The 20,430-nt window shown below is 46.4% G+C and overlaps 2 protein-coding genes across 2 annotated transcripts; both read left to right on the top strand.

Moving 5' to 3' along the window:
• The first annotated feature begins 7,449 nt into the window (after positions 1–7,449).
• On the top strand, positions 7,450–9,067 carry LOC121046664. Its single transcript, XM_040501149.1, has one exon. It carries the CDS (start codon positions 7,466–7,468, stop codon positions 9,065–9,067), a length of 1,602 nt encoding a protein of 533 aa, XP_040357083.1. The 5' UTR covers positions 7,450–7,465.
• Positions 9,068–18,890: 9,823 nt separating this feature from the next.
• Positions 18,891–20,228, top strand: LOC115330728 (the record flags this gene model as incomplete). Its single annotated transcript, XM_029992696.2, has 1 exon — positions 18,891–20,228. A coding segment is annotated over exon 1 (1,245 nt), but the record flags the coding sequence as incomplete, so codon positions are not given.
• Between the last annotated feature and the right edge of the window lie 202 nt (positions 20,229–20,430).

Raw genomic sequence — 20,430 nt, 5'->3', positions numbered from 1 at the left:
ATACAATGTCTCTGTCAGTTACTTCAAAATATCTGTATTCCTTGGCAGAGTCCTGCCTTTTCCGTGCGGATACTTCGAAAGTCTGACTGATTATTGAATTCCTGTTGCCCACGAGGATGACGAAGGAATATGTGCGGAGAAAGACGCTTCTTTTGACGCTTACGAAAAAGAAAAAAAGAAAAACGGTTGCAAAACCTGTCCTCGGATCCCTGGAAAACGTGAAGACCGCTCAAGATTTTACAACTGACAGCCGTCGAATTCGGAGTTGTTCGGATAAATCCAAATTCGCGATAGTTTCACCGGCGAGTGTTTCACGGAGTTTATAGCATTTATCCAAAAATTAGAGTCCCTATCTACAACCTAGGTTAGGGCCCACCAGGTCCAGTCACAGACAAGTTATAGGCACGTGTGCATTAGCGTGCTTTTCTTATACGCGCGTCGAAGTAGTGCATTACGTGACTGGCTCCCGATTGCACCTAGTGGGCCGTGGCGTCGGCTGACGACCATCGTAGGACGAGACGAAATCATAGTGCTAAATTCTTCTCGTTCATAAGACTGAAGGATGTGAATGAGATGTACTGTACTTTTTGCTTGGTGGATGTTTTAATGATTTCGCGTATAAAGAGCTGACTATCATGTCATGATTTGTGTGGCACCGAAATCCGGCTGGTGGATTGCTGAAATCATCACCTCATCAACCCTCCCGGAACCCACTAGGAACCCACTTGCCAGTATTCGTTAGACCCACTGTGTCCGACCAAATCCGATCAACTGCCTCGCGCTTCGACACCAAGGCGGTTTTCGTTTGCAGCTTCTAGGCAATCTGAACCGATTATTTTATCTATACTTCAAATGGTGCATGTGTCAGCGATTTGCAGTGTTGTTCAAGATACTCGACAAAAGTATTGAAGACAAGATACTAAATACCCAAGTGAGAAAGTATTTAGAGTAGTATTCAAGTTACTTTTCCGCCAAACTATCTTGAGTAAAGTGCAAATAATTTGAAAGATAATTGAATCACTTTCGAAGATAGTTTATAAGCGCGCGACGAGCTGAAGTTATAACAACAAAATAAAAAAATGGGGCATCTTGATCATATTAACTTAGCTAAAACGCATATCGTTCGATGACCTCCTAGTGTACACCTCATTTGTCCCCCTAGACACGTGCAAAGGAGAAAGAAAGAACATTTAGTCTTAGTACTTCCCCTTTGGGGACAAACTTCTTCGTACGCCGGAAAAGGTATTTGAGATACTGAGTAGAAGATACTAAGAAATGTAATTAAGATAGAGTGATAATTACTCTCAATCGAATGTATCTTCAAGATACCAAAATACCGACAAAAGTTTCTTAATTACAGTATCTTGAGTAGAGTATTTGAGATACGTACAAGCCTAGCTATTTGCTTGTTTCAAGCGAACATCCTGCCGCCATATTGCTGGCGACACAGAAGAAAAGTGGCTTACCCGCCCACTTGTTCAACATACCATAAAATACGCAGTATAATTACGAAATATTTACATATATATTTACTGACACGCGTATGTACATATACAGAAAGCTAGTACACAACTGTTCAGGAAACGCTCATCTTAGTATTAACGTTACCGCCGTCGTTAGCTGGTCGACACTTTTCGATATTTTAAAAATAAAGGTAAAACAAATAAACAGTGGGCGACACCGGTCCAAAATGTATACCGCGGTAAAAAAAGTTCCCGTGTGTCTGTGTTTCCCCAAAGCAATTCGAGAGCCAGTTCTGTAATCTACGGAGGATGCTCGGCGAATGACGAAGCCATTAATGTGTCTAGACTGAAAAATAGTCGCCGAGGGGACACTCAGAGGCATGACACGGCTGTTGTCTGTCTGTCATAAAGACATTGTTTTTAGAGCGAAACAATAATTCGGATTCGCCATTCGCCGAGCTTCCCCCGCAGATTACAGATTGATCCTCTACTCTAGGAAAAGTAGACGCGCAGGAAGTTGTGCGAGGAAAGAAAAAAGGTACCGAGTGGCGAATATTTGTGATTGCGTGTGCTGGAAAAATATAAAAAGAACCTGAACAATACTTAAAAATTAAAAATCTCGACCAGCCAGCAGACTTCACTGAGGCCTGCATTTTCATTTTCGGAAATTTCGGCGAACTCCAGTCGTGTGGCCTTTAGCCCCATAACTTTTGCAACTGTGAATCCGTGGGCGTCAAACAACGCCAGGCCGCTTCGTCAGCCATAGCCCTATGAAAGCGACGTTCACGGCGCCCACCAGAATACCAGCCAAGGTCGCTGTACCGGGGCCACCCGATGCGTGATACTTGTCCGCCGCCAGCAGGCTGTTTTCGTCTTTTTTCTCTCGGTCGAGGCAGGGCCGGCATTTGGAGTGGGCGACCTATGCAGTCGCACAGGGCGCCATTCATAGGGGGGGCGCCGAGAGGGCCGCCAGGTCATGCAGGGCTCAAACCTCGAGGGGATAAAATGAAAAACAAAAAACGACCGCATCGCGAAGGGCACCCCCCCCCCCCCCCCCCCCCCCCCCCCCCACACACACATGCAGAAAAAGGTGGTGGCGCTCGCCGTTTGGCATTTCGGCCGCAAAACCAACGACTAAGTTCTTGTTATAATTGGCGTCCATCAACCCGCAGCCACCTGCGGATGTTGTTTTACTATAGAGAACCTCTCCTCCGTGAGATTCAAAGCGCCATGGAATGAGTCATGAACGACTAGGCAAGCGATCACCTCCACACAGCTCTCAAATTACGAGCGGAGCAAAACCTGACTGGAAAAAAGCGATGGAGCCAGCATGCCGCACTTTTAGCGCAACTTACCGAACGGTGGCGCGAAACCCATCGGCGAGCAAATCAGTGTGTCGGAGCGAGTCACGGGACAAAATACTATTGGAACGGATTTTTGCTCTTAGTTATCACGTGTTTCGCTCAGAGTCTCTGATTGGCTCGCACAAAAAGTAGGCTTCACCCTTTGCCAAGTTATTCTGAGCCGAAGAATGACTTCGCTCAGGAGGTCTGACCGGGGGTAAAATGAACCCGATTCCTCCCGACATTCGAGCTGCGCTTTGGGCAACGCTTGCTGTGGAGTCTCTAGCAGTAAGCTAAACGAACCAATGCCCCCTCAGCATCCGGTGAGTCTCTGTGCCCAGAGGCTTCGACTTGACTGAAAAAAAATATGTGTAAAGAACTTTGGATCCGCAGCTCTTTCTTTTTTTGTCTGTGTAAGCGACCAGCGGCGACTGCGGACTTGCCATGCCAATCAGTGTTGCGAACTCAAAATTCAGAAACCCGCCGCAAAAATCCCGAAAACCGCAAAGAACATCTAAATTTATAATGTTGCGCAAGAATGGCTGAATCACAGCAGGCAAACCTGGTGTCCGACATGAAGCTCTAGCTCTTGCAGTTCAGTTTCTCGTTTACATTGTTGTGTGGTACGACATTCTTTTTACAAGTTAATGTTGTAAGCGAGAACATGCAATGCAAAACGAAGGACATCGTAGCAACCACCCAGCTGATGAAGGCATGCAGCGATTGCATCGACAGTTATCGCGATGTCGGGTACGAAACTGCAACTGGCAACTGCGAACGGTCTTCCCGAGAGCATGGGTATTGACAGTGTGATGAAACCGGCCCCTCGACTGCGGCGGAAAAAGCGCCAGTTCTGTTATGAATGCCAAGACGAGGTTGATGATGTCGAGACAAAATTCAAGCGAGAGTTCTTCTACGAGATGATTGACACCGTGAGATGTGGATTGAAGAACGCTTCACGCAGATGGAGCAGCACGTGAGCTTCTGGGGGTTCCTTTACGGCCTCACCCCACTTCCCGACAAAGCGGAACTTCTTAAACTTTGCCAACGCCTTGACCATGCACTGAGAGTCTGAGACACCTAGAAAGTGCAGACATCGACGGTACAGATCTCTGCGAGGAGCTAATCTAACTATGCACCCTGCTGCCCACTGGATGCAGTGCTCGCCAGGACGTCCTCCAGTTCATTCTGGACAACTATCTATGTGACGAATTCCCTCATACGTGGGTGTCATTGAGGATCCTCCTCCCTTTGCAAATTTGCAAAGGGAGGAGGATCCTCAATGACACCCACGTATGAGAAACTCCTCTCAGCGGTGGCCATTGACATTTATGTCAATGGCCACCGCTGAGAGGAGTTTCTAAAATTAAAGCTTATTAAGACATACTTAAGATCAACCATGGCAGATGACAGGATATCGTCATTGGCAATTTCGTCCATTGAAAACAAGATAGCGTCTAGCCTGGAAATGTCGCAAGACGTAGCCCAATTTGCGTTGTTGAAGGCTCCGAAGGTATTTGACATGGTTCTACGGTATTTGACATGGTTAACTTGTGCTTTTGTTTTCTCTGTCCATTAGACGTTAGCCTGCTATGGGAGACCCACAGTTGAAGTTTGGTTAATCTAAGAAATAAATGTTCTTGAACTTTGAACACGGTGCCGACAAAGCTCTCATTTTCGCGAACGTCGTTCGTTTTCAGGACGTGGTTTTCGACTGACAACGACAAAATCCTTACCATTCGCGCTGGGTCACTGTGGCATGTTTGCTTACAACATGATGTTTGGTGCGAGAATAGTATGTGTGTGTAGTGGGGGGGGGGGGGGGGGGGGGCACGGCTGCAGTTTGCCCAGGGCGCTTGCTGCTCTAAGGCCGTCCCTGGGTCGAGGAATTTGTGCCGAAAACAGAGACATTTAGTGGATGTATTTGGACAGAGAAGGCCTATTCAACTCAGACCGCAAGATTGAACGGCTTATTATGATCATAGTTAATGCTGTTTCATTAGAGGGGCCATGAAACGATTTTGCTACTTTCACCGAATACTGTTCTGAATGAATACTTGAGGTTCTTTATGGGCGGAAAGCGTGTGGCAACCCTCCACAGACCTTGCGTATTCGTGCTCGTCGTGCTCTCATAAGTGATCGATGGGCCATTGTCCGTGGGGTCCCGGGCACCACGTGACCACGCTGGAAGAAGCGCACCTTTGGTGGTCACATGACCACGTGACCATGTCCCGTGGGGGTCATGTGAACATGGTCAGTTGGATCCCGCCAACCACGTGACCAAACTGCGAATAGCGCGCCTATGGTGGTCACATGAACAAGTGACCTTGTTGCGTGGGGTCACGTAATTACGCAGCGACGATTAAACTTGTAGCTCATGGCGTTGCGCATGAGAATACTTTCGTGACACTGGTGTCAGTATGGTTGTGAAAAGTGCCCGAAATTCGAACTTAAAATCGCTGCAACGCAACTTTAAACCGCGTGGAAGCAAATTAGTCACGGCTTCCGGTTTTAGCGCACGCGCCCGCCTTTGTCCCTACAATAGGCGAAATAAAAGGCAGTACATTGGGGGATACGCGAGTGAGGAGAAAACAGTACACGGTTCATGGTAGCCGGCGGTAGACCGGCATAACATACTTGTTTGTTGCTGTTGTTAAAAACATATGTATTAAGTCTAATAAAGGAAAAATAGAAAGGGAGAACGATGGGTGGCTAACCCTATTCCGGGTTCCATTAAATTTCTATCGAGGTGCGCGCTGTCCGAGACAGAACGAAAGTTCTTGTGTTCATGGCTTTTATTTTCAGCGCTGTAATAATACGAATGTTGAGGACCCAAATAAGTCATTAAGATTACCAAAATATTTTTCCTGCTTCTCCTGGCTCATGCAGATGTACTTTACCATTTGCGAAAATCAATGCCGCTATGCTCTAGATGTAATGTGTCAAAAAGTAGGCGTAATTTCGTTAGACTGAACAAAATTACGCGTAAACTCCTCTCAATAGTGTTATGGTAGGTCATATGATAGAGTTAGTATGCCATATGATAGTTGTCCTCTTCTAATCAGCTGCTTAGAACATCTAACGACCTTGCATTTGCAAGAGACTAGCGATTTTATGGGAAAGGGCAACTGGGAAAGATACAAACTTACGTCCACAGTCAAGACGACCAAATTCCGCTCCTTTGTGCACTCTATTGCACGTGGCAGTGCCTTGTTGAATAACCGTACTTCGGGCTCAACTGCCTTCTTTCGGAGTTGCGGTATGAGCTTGTAATAGAACACAAAATGTACTCTTTGCCTGAGCCATAGGAGCAGGTCACGAAAAGCAAAGTCCAGATGCTAGCTGTGCTTTGCAAAAACGCGCACACTTATTGAATCATCGGAAAATATGTGATAGCATTTCTCGGTAAAAAGAACACGAAAATATAAAATTTAGCCAAAAGATGTAGATACGTCATGTTTTTCTTTGAGATCTAGTATAAAACTAAAATAACAAGACCTTGAGTAAGTTGCATGATTTTCGTGTTGCACAACGGACTTTGATGTTTGCTTCAAACGACTATTGAAGGTGTCAAAAAAAAAGAAAAAAAAAAGACGGTTTACTACGGTTATCGAACGCGGTTTTATCCAGGTTCGTTTCAACGAAAGGGGTGTGGTATATCGAAGCACGGTTTAGTGAAAATGGATACATGTTATCGAGGCCTCCGTTTGAGAAATGCTCCTTGTAGGTGGCGGCAAGCTAGGCTTCCAAACAGACCGCGCTTCGTGCGGGCACCCCTCGCTATCGCTCGGAAAAAGTTTAATATAAGCTCGAGCGTGGATCGCCAAGGGTTGGTTAGCATGAGGGCGGTCGCCATTTTCTCTAAACGGCGATCCGATGTGCTGTTGTCGCGAAAACGGTGTTCGCTAAAACGAGCTTCCCTAAACCACACTTCTCCGAAAATCAGCACATTCTTCTCCATAGCTTACAACCATGCTGGGGTGTTGTAAGCTCTTCTTTGACCAAGGCTGACCCCTGTCGCCATTTTGCAGGTTGTTTCCGCCTACGTAGACTACCGCAAGATCCAACTTTTTGAGAGGCAACCCGTCAATGTTCTCCTTGAGAGCCTGCACCGTCGCTCCCGAGAACCTAAAGGTGCACACTTGTATGCACTCATCTAAAAACAAACGGTCGCGGCAAAGCCATTTCACTTGGCTGCTCCCGAAGATTGCGCCTTTCATCTTCGTCCGGACCTCAGTGAAATCTTCTAAATCTCACTTCTCTGTATACCAAGGTCGAACGCTAGAGCACGTCTTTTGAAAGCAATACACCACAAGCGCACACAAGGAACTGAATAAAGACCCAGGATCGGCTGAGTGAGAAACGGCTAGCTAGACTTATTTTTTCCTCAAACATGCAGTCCGTGTTTGAAGTGCAGGCCACTATAGACTACCGAAAAGTACCTCCTAAAGTCATTTTTACGGAACGTGCAGATGGTCTTCACCGGAGAAGAAAATTGTGGCGGAGCGCTTATTTGTACGTGTTTTACTTGTTTTGATATCTAGCATTCAACAATGCTGCAGAGTGCCACCGTTAAAACTAACACCAAACAAAAACTAACCCAAAACAAACGAAAGAGCCAGAACCCGTGCAAACTGTGGGCACAGAGGAGCGGCGGCTATGCGGTCGCTTCAAAATCCCTTCTGCTTCATTCTGCAGATTTTGGCCTTCCTTGGGACAGGGCTACCTCCTCCTCGACAGCCAGCCACCATCTCTGCACCGTCATCATTCACTGTATTCCTGGCGGCTATCGGTGACGACATCGCGCCCGTGTTCGATGCCACAGTTTCGTCCCTCCCCTTCACCAAGCCAGCATCATCGTCAACGACAGCAGGATTCTCTGCGAATTTAAGCGCCTGGTCACCGCAGGACGCTTTCAGTGGGCACAGAGGAGCGGCGGCTATGCGGTCGCTTCAAAATCCCTTCTGCTTCATTCTGCAGATTTTGGCCTTCCTTGGGACAGGGCTACCTCCTCCTCGACAGCCAGCCACCATCTCTGCACCGTCATCATTCACTGTATTCCTGGCGGCTATCGGTGACGACATCGCGCCCGTGTTCGATGCCACAGTTTCGTCCCTCCCCTTCACCAAGCCAGCATCATCGTCAACGACAGCAGGATTCTCTGCGAATTTAAGCGCCTGGTCACCGCAGGACGCTTTCAGTGGGCACAGAGGAGCGGCGGCTATGCGGTCGCTTCAAAATCCCTTCTGCTTCATTCTGCAGGTTCGTAAATACCCATCTTTTCACGTTAAACGATCCTGTAATGGCTTTCTGCTGCTCCTCCAGTGCCCGCTGGTTTTTGTTAGAATTGCTTATATGTGTGTTCACGTTTTTAAGTTACTTTTGTTGTCTGGGGACGTTGAATTAAACCCCGGCCCTATCACTAACGCTGATATTCTGGCTGCCATTGCTGAACAGTCTTCTAAAAACGATGCGCGTCATACCGAAATGGTTGACATGCTAAATCAGGTCAAGGATAACCAGCATCAGCTAGAACTAAAGGTGTTAGACATCAATTCAAGACTTGCAGCAGTCGAATCACTTGTAGAATTACTAGATGTGCCAAAGCATCCTACTGAACTGTCTAATGTTGTTAGTGAGGCCGTCCGAGGCGAAACTACCGTTCTGAATTCAAGACTTAATGAGCTTGAAGATAGATCCCGTCGTGACAATTTACTTTTCTACGGTATCGCCGACACCCTTTCCGAAGACTGGTTGCAGTCAGAATCTCATATCCGCGATAATCTTTCCACAATATTAGGACTAGATCTACCTGGCGAGGCAATATCCCGTGCTCATAGATTAGGCTCATACTCAACTAATAAATGCCGGCCAATAATTGTTAAATTCTCTTCCTCTAAATTCAAGGCGAATGTGTTTTCTCAGCGTTTTAAGTTGAAAGGAACAGGAATTTCAGTCAGTGAGGATTTCTGTCCGGCTACGCGGCAGTTACGTAAAAAGTTAATCGATTTCGGTAAAGGCACCGGTCAGAGGTTCTCGCTCAAACTAAACAGGCTGCACGTTAATCAAAAGGTGTATACTTACTGCCCTGTAACAGATTGTGTTTGCGAAGTGACTCCTAGTCACGCTCGTGAAGCTAACAACGCCGTGTCTCTCCCTCCGGGTGCCAATAATACAGTTTCCGCTCCGCAACCGGGCACCGATAACGCAGTTTCCGCACCTGGTCCAAGCAATTATAATTCACACGCGTCATCAACATAACTATGTAAAGGCCCGGCGACTAACGCTATCTCAATATTGTATTCTAACGTGCGAAGCGTGTGCAACAAACGCGACGCTTTGTCATCTCTTATCGACACGTGTACAGCTGATATTGTTATCCTGACCGAAACGTGGCTTTCTAGTAAAATTGCTGACAGTGAAATTTTTGAGTGTGAAGGTATGTACAAATTTTATCGTTTCAATCGTGACTCGCGCTCAGGTGGCGGTGTTCTTATCGCTGTTCGTGATTCTATAATATCGAGCGTTATACCACTTGACCTATCATTAGAGTTCGTGTGTGCCCGTGTACATGTCAGAAACAAGGATTTTATTTTTTGCGCCTGCTATCGACCCCCCGCTTCGTGTAGTACATTTTGCTCTGAGCTTCACGATGTCTTAAATAGATTGGTAGTACGGTTTCCTTCTTCGTCTTTGCTTCTTCTGGGGGATTTTAATTTTCCCACAATTAACTGGAAAAGTGACATCCCCACAGTAAGTGATCACTCATTACAGGCTCTTTCGTTTCTAAGCCTTTGTCTTGATTTTAATTTAAAGCAACTTGTACAAGAGCCTACACGATGTTCATCTCATTCTTCCAATGTATTAGACCTCATTCTCACTACAACCCCTGAGCTTGTGTCTCCCTTAACATACTTACCAGGTTTAAGTGACCATTGTGTTATTCAGTTCGACCTGCAGGCATCTGCTTCCTCATATAAAGCATTTAAGATTATTCGTGACTACAAAAATGCCGATTTTGTTTCAATTAATAATGAATTAGACACGTTTCTAACTGATTACATCTCACGTTTTCATACGCGAACGGTTGAAGAAAATTGGTCTCTCTTCAAGCAAAAAGTGAGTGACCTAACTGATCAGTACATCCCTCTGAAGCGCATCCGCTCTAATTCACAGGCACCTTGGTTTAACGCACGCCTTAAGCGTCTGCGAAATAAAAAGAAACGGGTATTTCGGCGCGCAAAATTAACAAAAAGTGCTGAGCGCTGGGACGCTTACGAAGCTGCTGATACGGAATATAAACAAGCCGTCGCACAATCAAAGCAGGAGTTTTATCAGTGTACACTTTTTTCTCTTTTAAAAGATAACCCACGAAAGTTTTGGAGCGTGGTCAGCGGTAGTAGATCCAGTGCGGTTGAGCTTTGTGATGCGAATAATGTTCCTGTAGATCTAAACGATTGTTGCAATGTCCTGAATGATGTGTTTGCTTCTTATTTTTCCCACACGACTCCTACCTGTTACCCCATTGTTTTCAGCCCTAATTATAGTCCTATGTTTCCTGTTAGTATTGATTCATTTGGTGTCGACTGTTTAATCCAGAAGCTTAAAATTTCTGCGTGTGCTGGGATTGACGGAATCAACTCAAAACTCCTGAAGAGCACCGCCACCTATTCATCTTTGATTCTTTCCGAAATTTTTTCACAGTCTTTGCAGTGTTGCACGTTACCCAACGATTGGAAGGTAGGGAAGGTGGTTCCTTTGCATAAATCAGGTACTGCTCACTCCCCACTTAACTACAGGCCCATATCATTGACTAGTGTGCCGTGTAAATTGCTTGAACATATCATTTACTCTCACCTTGTTGCCTTTCTCGAGTCCAATTCTTTTTTTACTAATTGTCAACACGGGTTCCGAAAATTTTTTTCTTGTGAAACACAGCTCGTATCGTTTACTAATGACCTGATGGTTGCCATTGATGCCGGGCTAATAGTTGACTGCATTTTCTTAGATTTTGCTAAGGCTTTCGATTCTGTCTCGCACGACCTACTTCTCTTGAAACTGAGTAAACTTAATATCGATCCTAACATCTTTGGCTGGATTAAATGTTTTTTATCTAACCGCTCACAATATGTTTCTGTCAATGGGCATAATTCTTCTACTACTCCTGTAACGTCCGGGGTACCACAAGGATCTGTCCTAGGGCCTCTCTTGTTTTTAGTCTACATTAACGACCTCCCATCGCAAATTGTCTCCTCTATTAAATTGTTCGCGGACGACTGTGTACTTTATCGCGTAATTACTAATGCCCAAGAGTGTGCTATACTACAGTCAGACCTTGACGTAGTTTTTTCTTGGTGCGCTGAATCCCTAATGAAGCTTAACGTTACTAAATGTAAAAGCATGCGTGTTTCGCGACTCTCTAAAAACACTGACCCTGCCATATACATCCTTAATGATATACCATTAGATGCTGTTGCTTCATACAAGTATCTTGGTATTCACATAACTCATAACCTTTCCTGGAACATGCACGTTGACTATGTCTCTAATAATGCTAATCGTATGCTTGGGTTTTTGCGGCGCCATTTTCGTTCCGCTAATCTTCCCGTCAAACTGCAATTATATAAAGCCTTAGTCAGGCCAAAACTCGAATACGCCTGTTCCGTTTGGGATCCGGGTCATGTAACATTATCACACATTCTCGAATCAGTCCAGAACCGAGCAGCCCGTTTTATCCTTTCTAATTATTCTCGTACTGCTAGTGTTTCATCAATGAAGACAACTTTGGACTTACCTGACCTTGCTTTACGCCGTAAATACTTTCGTCTTTGTCTTTTCCATAAAGTCTATTATTCTAATCCAATTCTAAAAGATCAACTACTTTTTCATCCGTCATATGTGTCACCTCGTCACGATCACCACTGTAAGGTTGGCACGCCGACATGTCATACGAACATCTATTTTGACTCTTTTATTCCAAGAACATCTAGCGAATGGAACCACCTCCCTGCCTCCATCGTGTCCATCCAGGACGTCACATACTTCAAGAAGCTTGCCAACGATTTCATCTGTACCACCCACTCCTCTCTGTAGAGCCTCCGGGCATTGAGAGTATGAAAATAAATAAATAAATAAATAAACTGCGAGCGAGGTCTTTCCTTCTATTTTTACTTTGTGCACGCGGCCCAACGCTGCCCGGTGCCGCCAGCTCCGTCCAGACGGACTTTGCGGGCACTGAAAGTGAATTGAAACAAAAGGAGACAGACGCGCGCGTCTCCAACCGAGAAAAAGGAGGCAGGAGGCTTTGAAGTTGAACTGGTTGAACTTGAGCGCAGACGTCTCTGTCGAAGAGGGGTCCATATCACAAGAGCGAATGTCATTTTAGCGAACGGCGACATTTGAGCGAGTGGTCGTTTTAGCGAATAACGGGGGCGCGCGTTAACCCATCCGCCGCGCTGCGCTTTACGCCGCTTCGCGGCGACCGTCTGCGGCAACTCATTACAAAAATATGAACTCACTTGGCCCACCCGAAAACGCCGCTTCGCGGCGTCCGACTATTAGCTAAAGTGTCATTCGATGAAACGTGGGCGTTCGCTAAAACGTCATTCGATCAAGTGAGTGCCTCCCGTCGTCAAAGAGCGGGCCCCGGACGGGCGAGTTCACCCCAAGTTGGAGGGGAGGAAGGCGAAACCAAATTCGCGTAACCTGCGATCGCGGCGTTTGCACCCGCAAATGAATGGGCTTGGCAACTTACAGACTCGCAAGACTTCACACTCAATGAACCGATCAAGTTAACCAGTTGACAGAAAAAAAAAACATGAAATATACAAAGTAAAATATTTTGCTACGCGAAAGCGGTCGGTTTCGTACTAACAGCGACAAAGCGTCTTTACTACGGCTGATCGAACGCCGTTATATCGAGGCTCATCTTAGCGAAAGGGGTACGGTTTACAGAAAGCACGGTTTAGCGAGAGGTGCACGTTTTATCGAGGCCTCCGTTTGAGAACTGCTGTTTGTAGGCGGCGGCAAGCTAGGCTTCCAATCTGACCGCGCTTGGCGCGGTCGCCCCTCACTGTCGCTGGGGGAAAATTTATTATAACCTCAAGCTTGAGCGTGCACTACCAATAGTTCACCTCCAAGGGTTCGGCAATCTAGGCTAGTGAACCAGGGGGATATCGGAAACGGCACGCCGGCTGCCGTCATTTTCTCTAAACTGCTATTGGATAAACTCATATTGATAAAACGGCGTTCGCTAAAAGGAGCTCTTCTAAACCGCATGCCTCCGCGACAAAACGGGAATCCGCGGAGGTAAGAGCAGCATCGAAATGCGTACATCTTTGTCCATTTGGACTGTTGGCGTTTTATGTCATCGTTAACGAGCGACACAGGGCAGGTAATGCTAACTAACCCGTGCCGCGTTTTCTTTTCTTGCTTGCACCTTTTTTTTTTGTTTTTTTTTTTACATTTGCTTTTGCTTTTTTGAAATGTGCGTGTGCTGCGTGTGTTGCTAGAAAAGTATGCCGATTATTGAGATTCTAAAAGCAAACGTCTCGCAAGATGAGGTAATTGGATAACACTAACACTGACATTATGTCAAAGTGATAACCTGCATCTCCCTAGGTTTACCCCCAAAATTCATAAAACGTCCTAGTACTTACACAAGATAATGACTTCGGAAGGCATTTTAGGTGTGTTATGCTACTTTTTTTTTACTTTACGAGCCACCTTGCGGATGTTAGTTTGGAACAATACAGAGGCGTGAACTTCAAAACACCAAGTGATCAAATGACTAATGCCGAACGTATAAATGCCGGAAAATTAGATAGAAGTATGTCGTGCTAAATAAATAAAAAACTCGTTCGTCCACAGGTAACTTAAATCGATACATGGGGATTTAATTCCCCATGTGTAATTTGTTCGGGAAATTCATAGTCTCGCGAAGGGAGTTTTAGTGCAATAAGAAGAATTGTTTTTTTTTCATTTCCGCAATTCAATATCGTAGCTTATCATCATGCATGTCAGCACAAATGACGTTCACCAACCAAAACAAAGTCACCCTTTCTTCGAACGCGTTGCTACATATTAAAACAAAAATAATAACCAAAATAGCAAATAATAATAGGCCTCGTGAACAATTATTGCAAACAACGAAGACATTATTTATTTTGTTTAATCTACGCGCTTTGATATACTTTCCACAATTCCGAAGGGGCATCTGGTGTTCTCAGATAAAAACGGTCGACCATATCCGGTGACCATTTTTAATTTTGACTAGAAAAATGCATCTTGCTGCCCCAATGACCAGGAAAACGGAACCGGTCGTTGTTGTTGTTTTCTTTTTTTTCTTTTTTTAGGGGGGGGGGGGGGGGGTTGCCTCCAAGAAAAAAAAGTCAGAAACACCTGGTCGATCTGAAGCGTTGTTTGCGGATTTCGCAACATTGGCATTTCAAGCAACTTTCCCCCAAAATGTGTTGTGACTACTGGCCCAGAAATATTTACCGACAAAGTAAGTATGGGAATGATTGACCCATATATATTTATCACGAAGTATCGATGTCGTTATTTTGAAATAAAAAATCGCACAGACGACTGCACATTGAGCCTGACAGCTTAAGTGTTATCTTTTTTTTCTCCGCATTTATTCAAGCCAGGATTTTCAAACTTTGTCAGCGTGTTGTCCTCTATTTGGCTAATCTTCGTGACAAATATTGTTGTCCTTGTTAGCGGGAAAAATTCACGAGAAACGCTCAAATAAAGTCATTTTCGTAAATGCGCATAATTTCGAAAATCAATTTAAAAAGAAAGGCCATCTTCGATTTTTTTCAAATTCTTCCAAGTTAGCGCCAATGATATGTGCTAACAGGATCTGCAAAAACATGTTGCATTATTTGTGTGTATTTAAAGTTACAAAGCAAGAAAATCTGGCCAAATGGAGGCTACCGCGGTCGCCATGAATGAGGCCTGTGCGTACGCCTAGTTGACAATTTCATAATTTTTACACAGCGTAAAACTTTTCCCGGGCGGTCAGATTGACAGCACAGAGGTAGAGGGTACTTTTGAAGTGATGATTCTTGATACGTCTTTCTTTTTTTTCTTTTTTTGTCCTTATTATTAGTACAAGAGTCACAAAAATGCGCAGAAGCTGGAGCAATCGCGAGACGCCAGCCAGTCGCACGCTTCGTAGGGCCCGTTTTCTATAGCGGGCGTGTAGCGTCTCTGCGCACGCCACGTAGGGGAAACGATCGGTGCGGCTCCGATAACAGGCGTTTAGGTAACGCGATATAAGGCTCTAACACGATATTGAGGATAGGGCGCCGTACAACGGGGGCACCTTCGCGCGGCAATAGAGCCTCGGCCGTAATGGGCCGCACAGCGCACACCGCAAACAAAAAAAAAAAAAGAGGAAGAAAGATTTTTGTTCGTTTGAGACTTTTTATGCTCCTTTTTCATCACATTTTTGTCTTTTGTGTAGTCGCTTCGCACTAGGCTGCCAGCAGGCCTGGGTGGAATCGAGCCTTTATTGTCCGAGTGGCTTGTTTGTAGACGCTTGTTCGTGCTACGAGCAATTCGTGTCGCAGTGAGTTGACGCATCTATACACTGTCAGCAGTGCCAGGATTGAATTCCAGGCACGGGATGGAGGGAATTCTAGGCACGGGATGGAGGGAATCCCAGACTGTTGTTTTCATTTCAACTGAACTCCTGAAAGTCAGCCCTTGCGAATCAATGCCACATTGGGTAATTTGGTGCTGAGGACGTCCACCATATTTGAAGCACATTTCATATATGATGTAGCCGGCTCTCGATGGTTGTAAACAGTTGCATCAAGGTGCTTGACGAGGCCTCCAATCCCATCGCAGGCGTTCTTGCCTCCCAGTAGCGGAAACTAGCCACTTGGCCGACAGGTACTCGGTCTTAGCGAGCTCATGATGTTGGTACGTATTCTTGAAGTAGCTTGCTCCGCCGTCACTGACCTACATAAAATGTGCCTAACAGGAGCAACGTCCTCAAGCCTCTCGTGAATGTTCCCAAGGCCGTAGTATGCGCGGGCGGAATCGTGGCTGGTGTCATCACTGATCGGAGCGCAGCTACAAGTCCTTTTTTTTTGGTTGTCACTATGCATGACGTCGCATGTGAATATCTTCTCTAATAATATATGGAAACCGAAGAGGTTGTGCCCTCTAATGGTTTCGCCTCCCCTCCTTTTCCTTCAATCAACGCACCCCTTTTTGTGACGTGATCCTCCGGGTGACCAATTAATCAAAAACACGAAAGATGCAGCTACACTGCCTAAAACGTGGACGGGAAGGAAAATACGACGTTTCGGGCGAACGTCCTTCTTCAAGTGATGATACGAAACACGTCGAGGAACAAAGAAAGGGTCGTATACGTCACAAGAAAAGGGGGCTATACATTTGTTACTCACCGATTTTTTGTTTCTTACACGAAGATGGGCGTCCGCCCGAAACTGCGCTTCCCGTCCACGTCCTATTTATTGTAGCACAATAATATCTCTTTTGTGATTACGTGCCAAAGATTATTGTTCTCGGCAGCCCCATCCTCTTACACGCTGAGATAAACATCTGCTATCGGAACCACTTCTGTTGATTCCTCTCCTGCGAAGCGTGTGACAGGCTAGCGTCTCTCGATTGCTCCGGCTCATGCGTACTTTTTTTTTAAATCTTGTACAAAGAAAAAATAACTTGCTAAACATTATCACTTAGAAACTATCGCCCACCCCTGCGCTGTCAATCTGACCACCTTGGAGCACTCTTACGGGCTGTAAAAATTATGAACTTGTCAACTACGGGTATGTATAAGACACAGAAACAATGCAATAATATTTTTGCACATCATGCTCATAGATACCATTAGCGTTATTTTGGAAGAGTTAAAATATCGAAGGTAGCATTTTTTTATTTGATTTGCAAAAGTATGCATATTTAGTAAAATGCCTCGATTTGAGCGTTTTTCGTAAACTTTTCCTGGTAATCAGGGCAACAATATTTATAGCCAAATAGAGGACAACACGCTGGCAAACTTTGAAAACGGGCTTGAATAAATTCGGGCAAAAAAAAGTTAAAACTTTCGCAGTATGGCTAAATGTGCCGTTGTCTGTGCGATTTTTTATTTCAAAATAACGACGTCGATACGTACGTCGTGATAAATAATTTGGGTCAACCATCCCGATACGGGCCAGCAGCCACAACACATTTTGGGGGAGAGCTGCCTGAAATGCCAATTTTGCTAAATCCACAGACAACGCTTCAGATCGAGCAGGTGTTTCTGACTTGTTTTCTTGAATGTAACTTTGTTGTTTTTTTTTTTTCCTGAAACAAAGACCGGCTCCGTTTTTCTGGGCATTGAGGCAGCAAGATGCATTTTTCTGGTCAAAATTAAAAACTGTCTCCGGACACGGTCGGCCGTTCTTATCTGAAGACAGAGTCGTCCTAGAGAAAACTGCCGCGGCATAACATAACAGAACTGCATGTATAATTGACGCACAAATATCAGTAAGCTAGGTGCCCTCTTTACGTTTTATTTATGTAGAATACGCTTGCAACATCACATTTTAATGCGTTCTTTTAGTGGGTAGTAGAAAATCAGACCCTTCACGTAACATATTTTTGTAGCTTTACTTTTTCGAGTACAAAAGAGGGATTTTAGTACTGGAGGAGAAGTAACCAAACTTAGGAACGACTATAGAGACACGACAAGAAATGTAGAAACGAAAACTGGTGGTCAGTCAAGTGCAAAACAAGCAGCCAGGAGATTTTATTCACATTGCGCGGTCGCATTTTAATATTGCAATACTTTTCGGTAGTCTATAGTGGCCTGCACTTCAAACACGGACTGCATGTTTGAGGCAAAAATAAGTCTAGCTAGCCGTTTCTCACTCAGCCGATCCTGGGTCTTTATTCAGTTCCTTGTGTGCGCTTGTGGTGTATTGCTTTCAAAAGACGTGCTCTAGCGTTCGACCGGGAGGCACTCACTTGATCGAATGACGTTTTGGCAAACGCCCACGTTTCACCGAATGACACTTTAGCGAATAGTCGGACGCCGCGGAGCGGCGTTTTCGGGTGGGCCAAATGGGTTCACATTTTTGAAACGAGGCGCCGCAGACTGTCGCCGCGAAGCGGCGAACGTGCAGCGCGGCGGATCAACCTTGGTATATGTAGTATTTTGATTTGCACGAGATGGCGATACTTGACATCTCCTTTTTAAAGTAGCCATCTCGTGCATCCATATAAAAAAATAAAAAGGACAGCACGCGACGGCATGAGCCGCGCGTGATCTGCGGCCTCATCGGCCAGTGTTCGCCCCGCTCCTGAATCCGTTGGTTGTCCTTTCTTCTCGCTCCGGCGACCGTCCAGGTCCGCTCGGGCATGTACAGGGTGTCACAAAAGAAAATTTACACGGTCTTTTTAACCGCAAAAATAAACTAGGCATCGCCGAACGCTCATTCTCCGCCCAAAGGTAGAGCTAGAGGTCACAACCAGATGCCAAAGTTTCAGCCCCATCCGATCAGTTAATCAAAAGTTATTAGTGATTTTCTGAAAATCTCAATGGGAAAATGGAGCCCATTTTCGCCCGTTTTCGGTTTCTGGTGCCATAGAGCCCCATGTGTTTGAAAACTCCGTCGGCCGCCATTTTCCCATTGAAATTTTCAGAAAATCACTTATAACTTTTGATTAAGTTATCGGATCGGGCTGAAACTTTGGCATCTGGTTGTGACCTATAGCACTACCTTTGGGCGGAGAATGAGCGTTCGGCGATGCCTAGTTTATTTTTGCGGTAAAAAAGACTGTGTAAATTTTCTTTTGTGACACCCTGTAGTTTCCCGGCTACGTCGAACGTGAGTCACCGGCGCTTGCGTCCAATGTAGCCAGGCTTTAGAGCACCGCCGCGTCGGCGCAGAATATAACATTTTGGCGACGAGGATGGGATATTTGTTTTAATATGTAGCATTTCCTCTTTTGTAACCCGGGATTCGGGAGGGGGCTTCACTCCGCGTCGCGGGTCAGTGGTTGAGGAAACCGGCGCGTAACTGTATTCATGAAATGTATTCCTTTTTGTTCCGGTGAACGGTAGTCATATTTTGCGGAAAGGCCGCGTTTGATGAGTTTCGGGGGGAGGCATTAGGCCTAGGTTTTCAGTACGTTCCATTTTCATCGTGAGATGACTTCGTCATCTTCGTCTTCGAGCGGCCCAACGGCGTTCCCGCCGCCGGCTGTCTTTTTGGCAGTGCCCGGTCCGCCGATAGTAGCTTGGCCGGCATGGAAGCGTGCTTTTCTGACTTTTCTTGACGCGTCGGCGTTGCATCTCGTAGAACCGTTCCGAAAAAAAGCCATCCTGTTTTCGCTGTTGGGCACTGAGGGCCAGCGCATCGTGGATGCATTTCAGCTGTACGAGACGGTTGCGGTGGAGGGGACTGACGAGTTCCAGGTTTTTCTGGAGGCAGTCGAGAAGCATTTTGAGTTTTCGGGTAGTATCGCGCTTGAACGCCAGAAGCTGCGCGGTTTGTTCCAACATCCTGGCCAGTCGGTAACTGAGTTTCTTGCCGTGTTGCGCCATCAGGCTTCGTTTTGTGCTCTGGGGAACGCGCTCGATGAAAGACTTTGCGAGGTTTTCTTGGAAGGCCTGGAGTCCAGACGCGTTCAGGATCGCGTTCTGCAGGAGTGCGAGGGCAGCGAGCTGCCAACGCTGTCGCGGGCTATCCAGATCGCTCGCCAGTACGAGCAGAGAGCGAAGACGGCCGCAAGTTTTCGGCGGCGAGAGTCGCAAGTCCCGGTCGCGGCAGAAGTCCAGCGTGTCCAGATCGAGGAACGTCAAACGGCAGCAACACAAGATGGCGGCCAAGCGTCGTCTTCTTTCATCGAGCATGGGCAAGATGGCTACAGCGGCTACCCTCCCTGGCCTCAACCTGGCTACCCCCCGTCGCAGCTTGGACCCAGGATGCCTTGGGCTCCGGTGGCCTCCGGTCACGTGCCCCGTTTTCCGGCGAGGGTGTTCCAGCCTCAGCGTGGGCGTGAGCCCGCTCCGCCTCGGACGGGTGGGATCGGAGCAGACGACGCCTGCTACTTCTGTGGACGCCGCCGTCATGATCGAGCGGTTTGCCCGGCGTCTCAAGCGACATGCTTCTTATGTGGAAAGTGGGGACACTTTGCAGTGGCGTGTCAGAGTCGTCGCCCGCCGGCGGCTGCCTTCACCTACGATCGGCGACAGGCATCGTTCCCGGTTCAAGGCCGTGGTACTCGGCGGACCTTCGCCGACAGACAGTTCAGAGGGGACCGGCCCGGCCGGGTGAACATGGTCGGCCAGTCGCTGTCTCCTGAGGAGCTGCCAAGCGTCAGGCTGACGGAGGAACCTGTGGTCGTCGGGACGGCCGAGCGACGAGAAGGCGGCAGCATGCGTCGTGACGCTTTCATGGCCGAGATCACGGTAAATGGGACCCCTCTTCGTCTTCTTGTTGATACCGGTTCATGTGTGTCGATCCTAAATGAACGCATGTTTAACGAAGTTAACAAGCAGCGGAGGATAAAGTTACATCCGCCGTCGACGCCTCTCGTCCACTATTTGCAAGAGACCATTCCGGTACTTGGATGTTTTGTGGGACAAGTAATTT

This window comes from Ixodes scapularis, unplaced genomic scaffold, assembly GCF_016920785.2.
Source record: "Ixodes scapularis isolate PalLabHiFi unplaced genomic scaffold, ASM1692078v2 PGA_scaffold7__128_contigs__length_106722199, whole genome shotgun sequence".
Lineage (NCBI taxonomy): Eukaryota > Metazoa > Arthropoda > Arachnida > Ixodida > Ixodidae > Ixodes > Ixodes scapularis.
Note: the sequence above shows the minus strand (reverse complement) of the source record. Positions and strands in the feature narration are given on the sequence as shown.

Excerpts from the sequence above, each read along its gene's own strand:
- LOC121046664 (XM_040501149.1), top strand. The coding sequence starts at position 7,466 with ATGCGGTCGCTTCAAAATCCCTTCTGCTTCATTCTGCAGATTTTGGCC.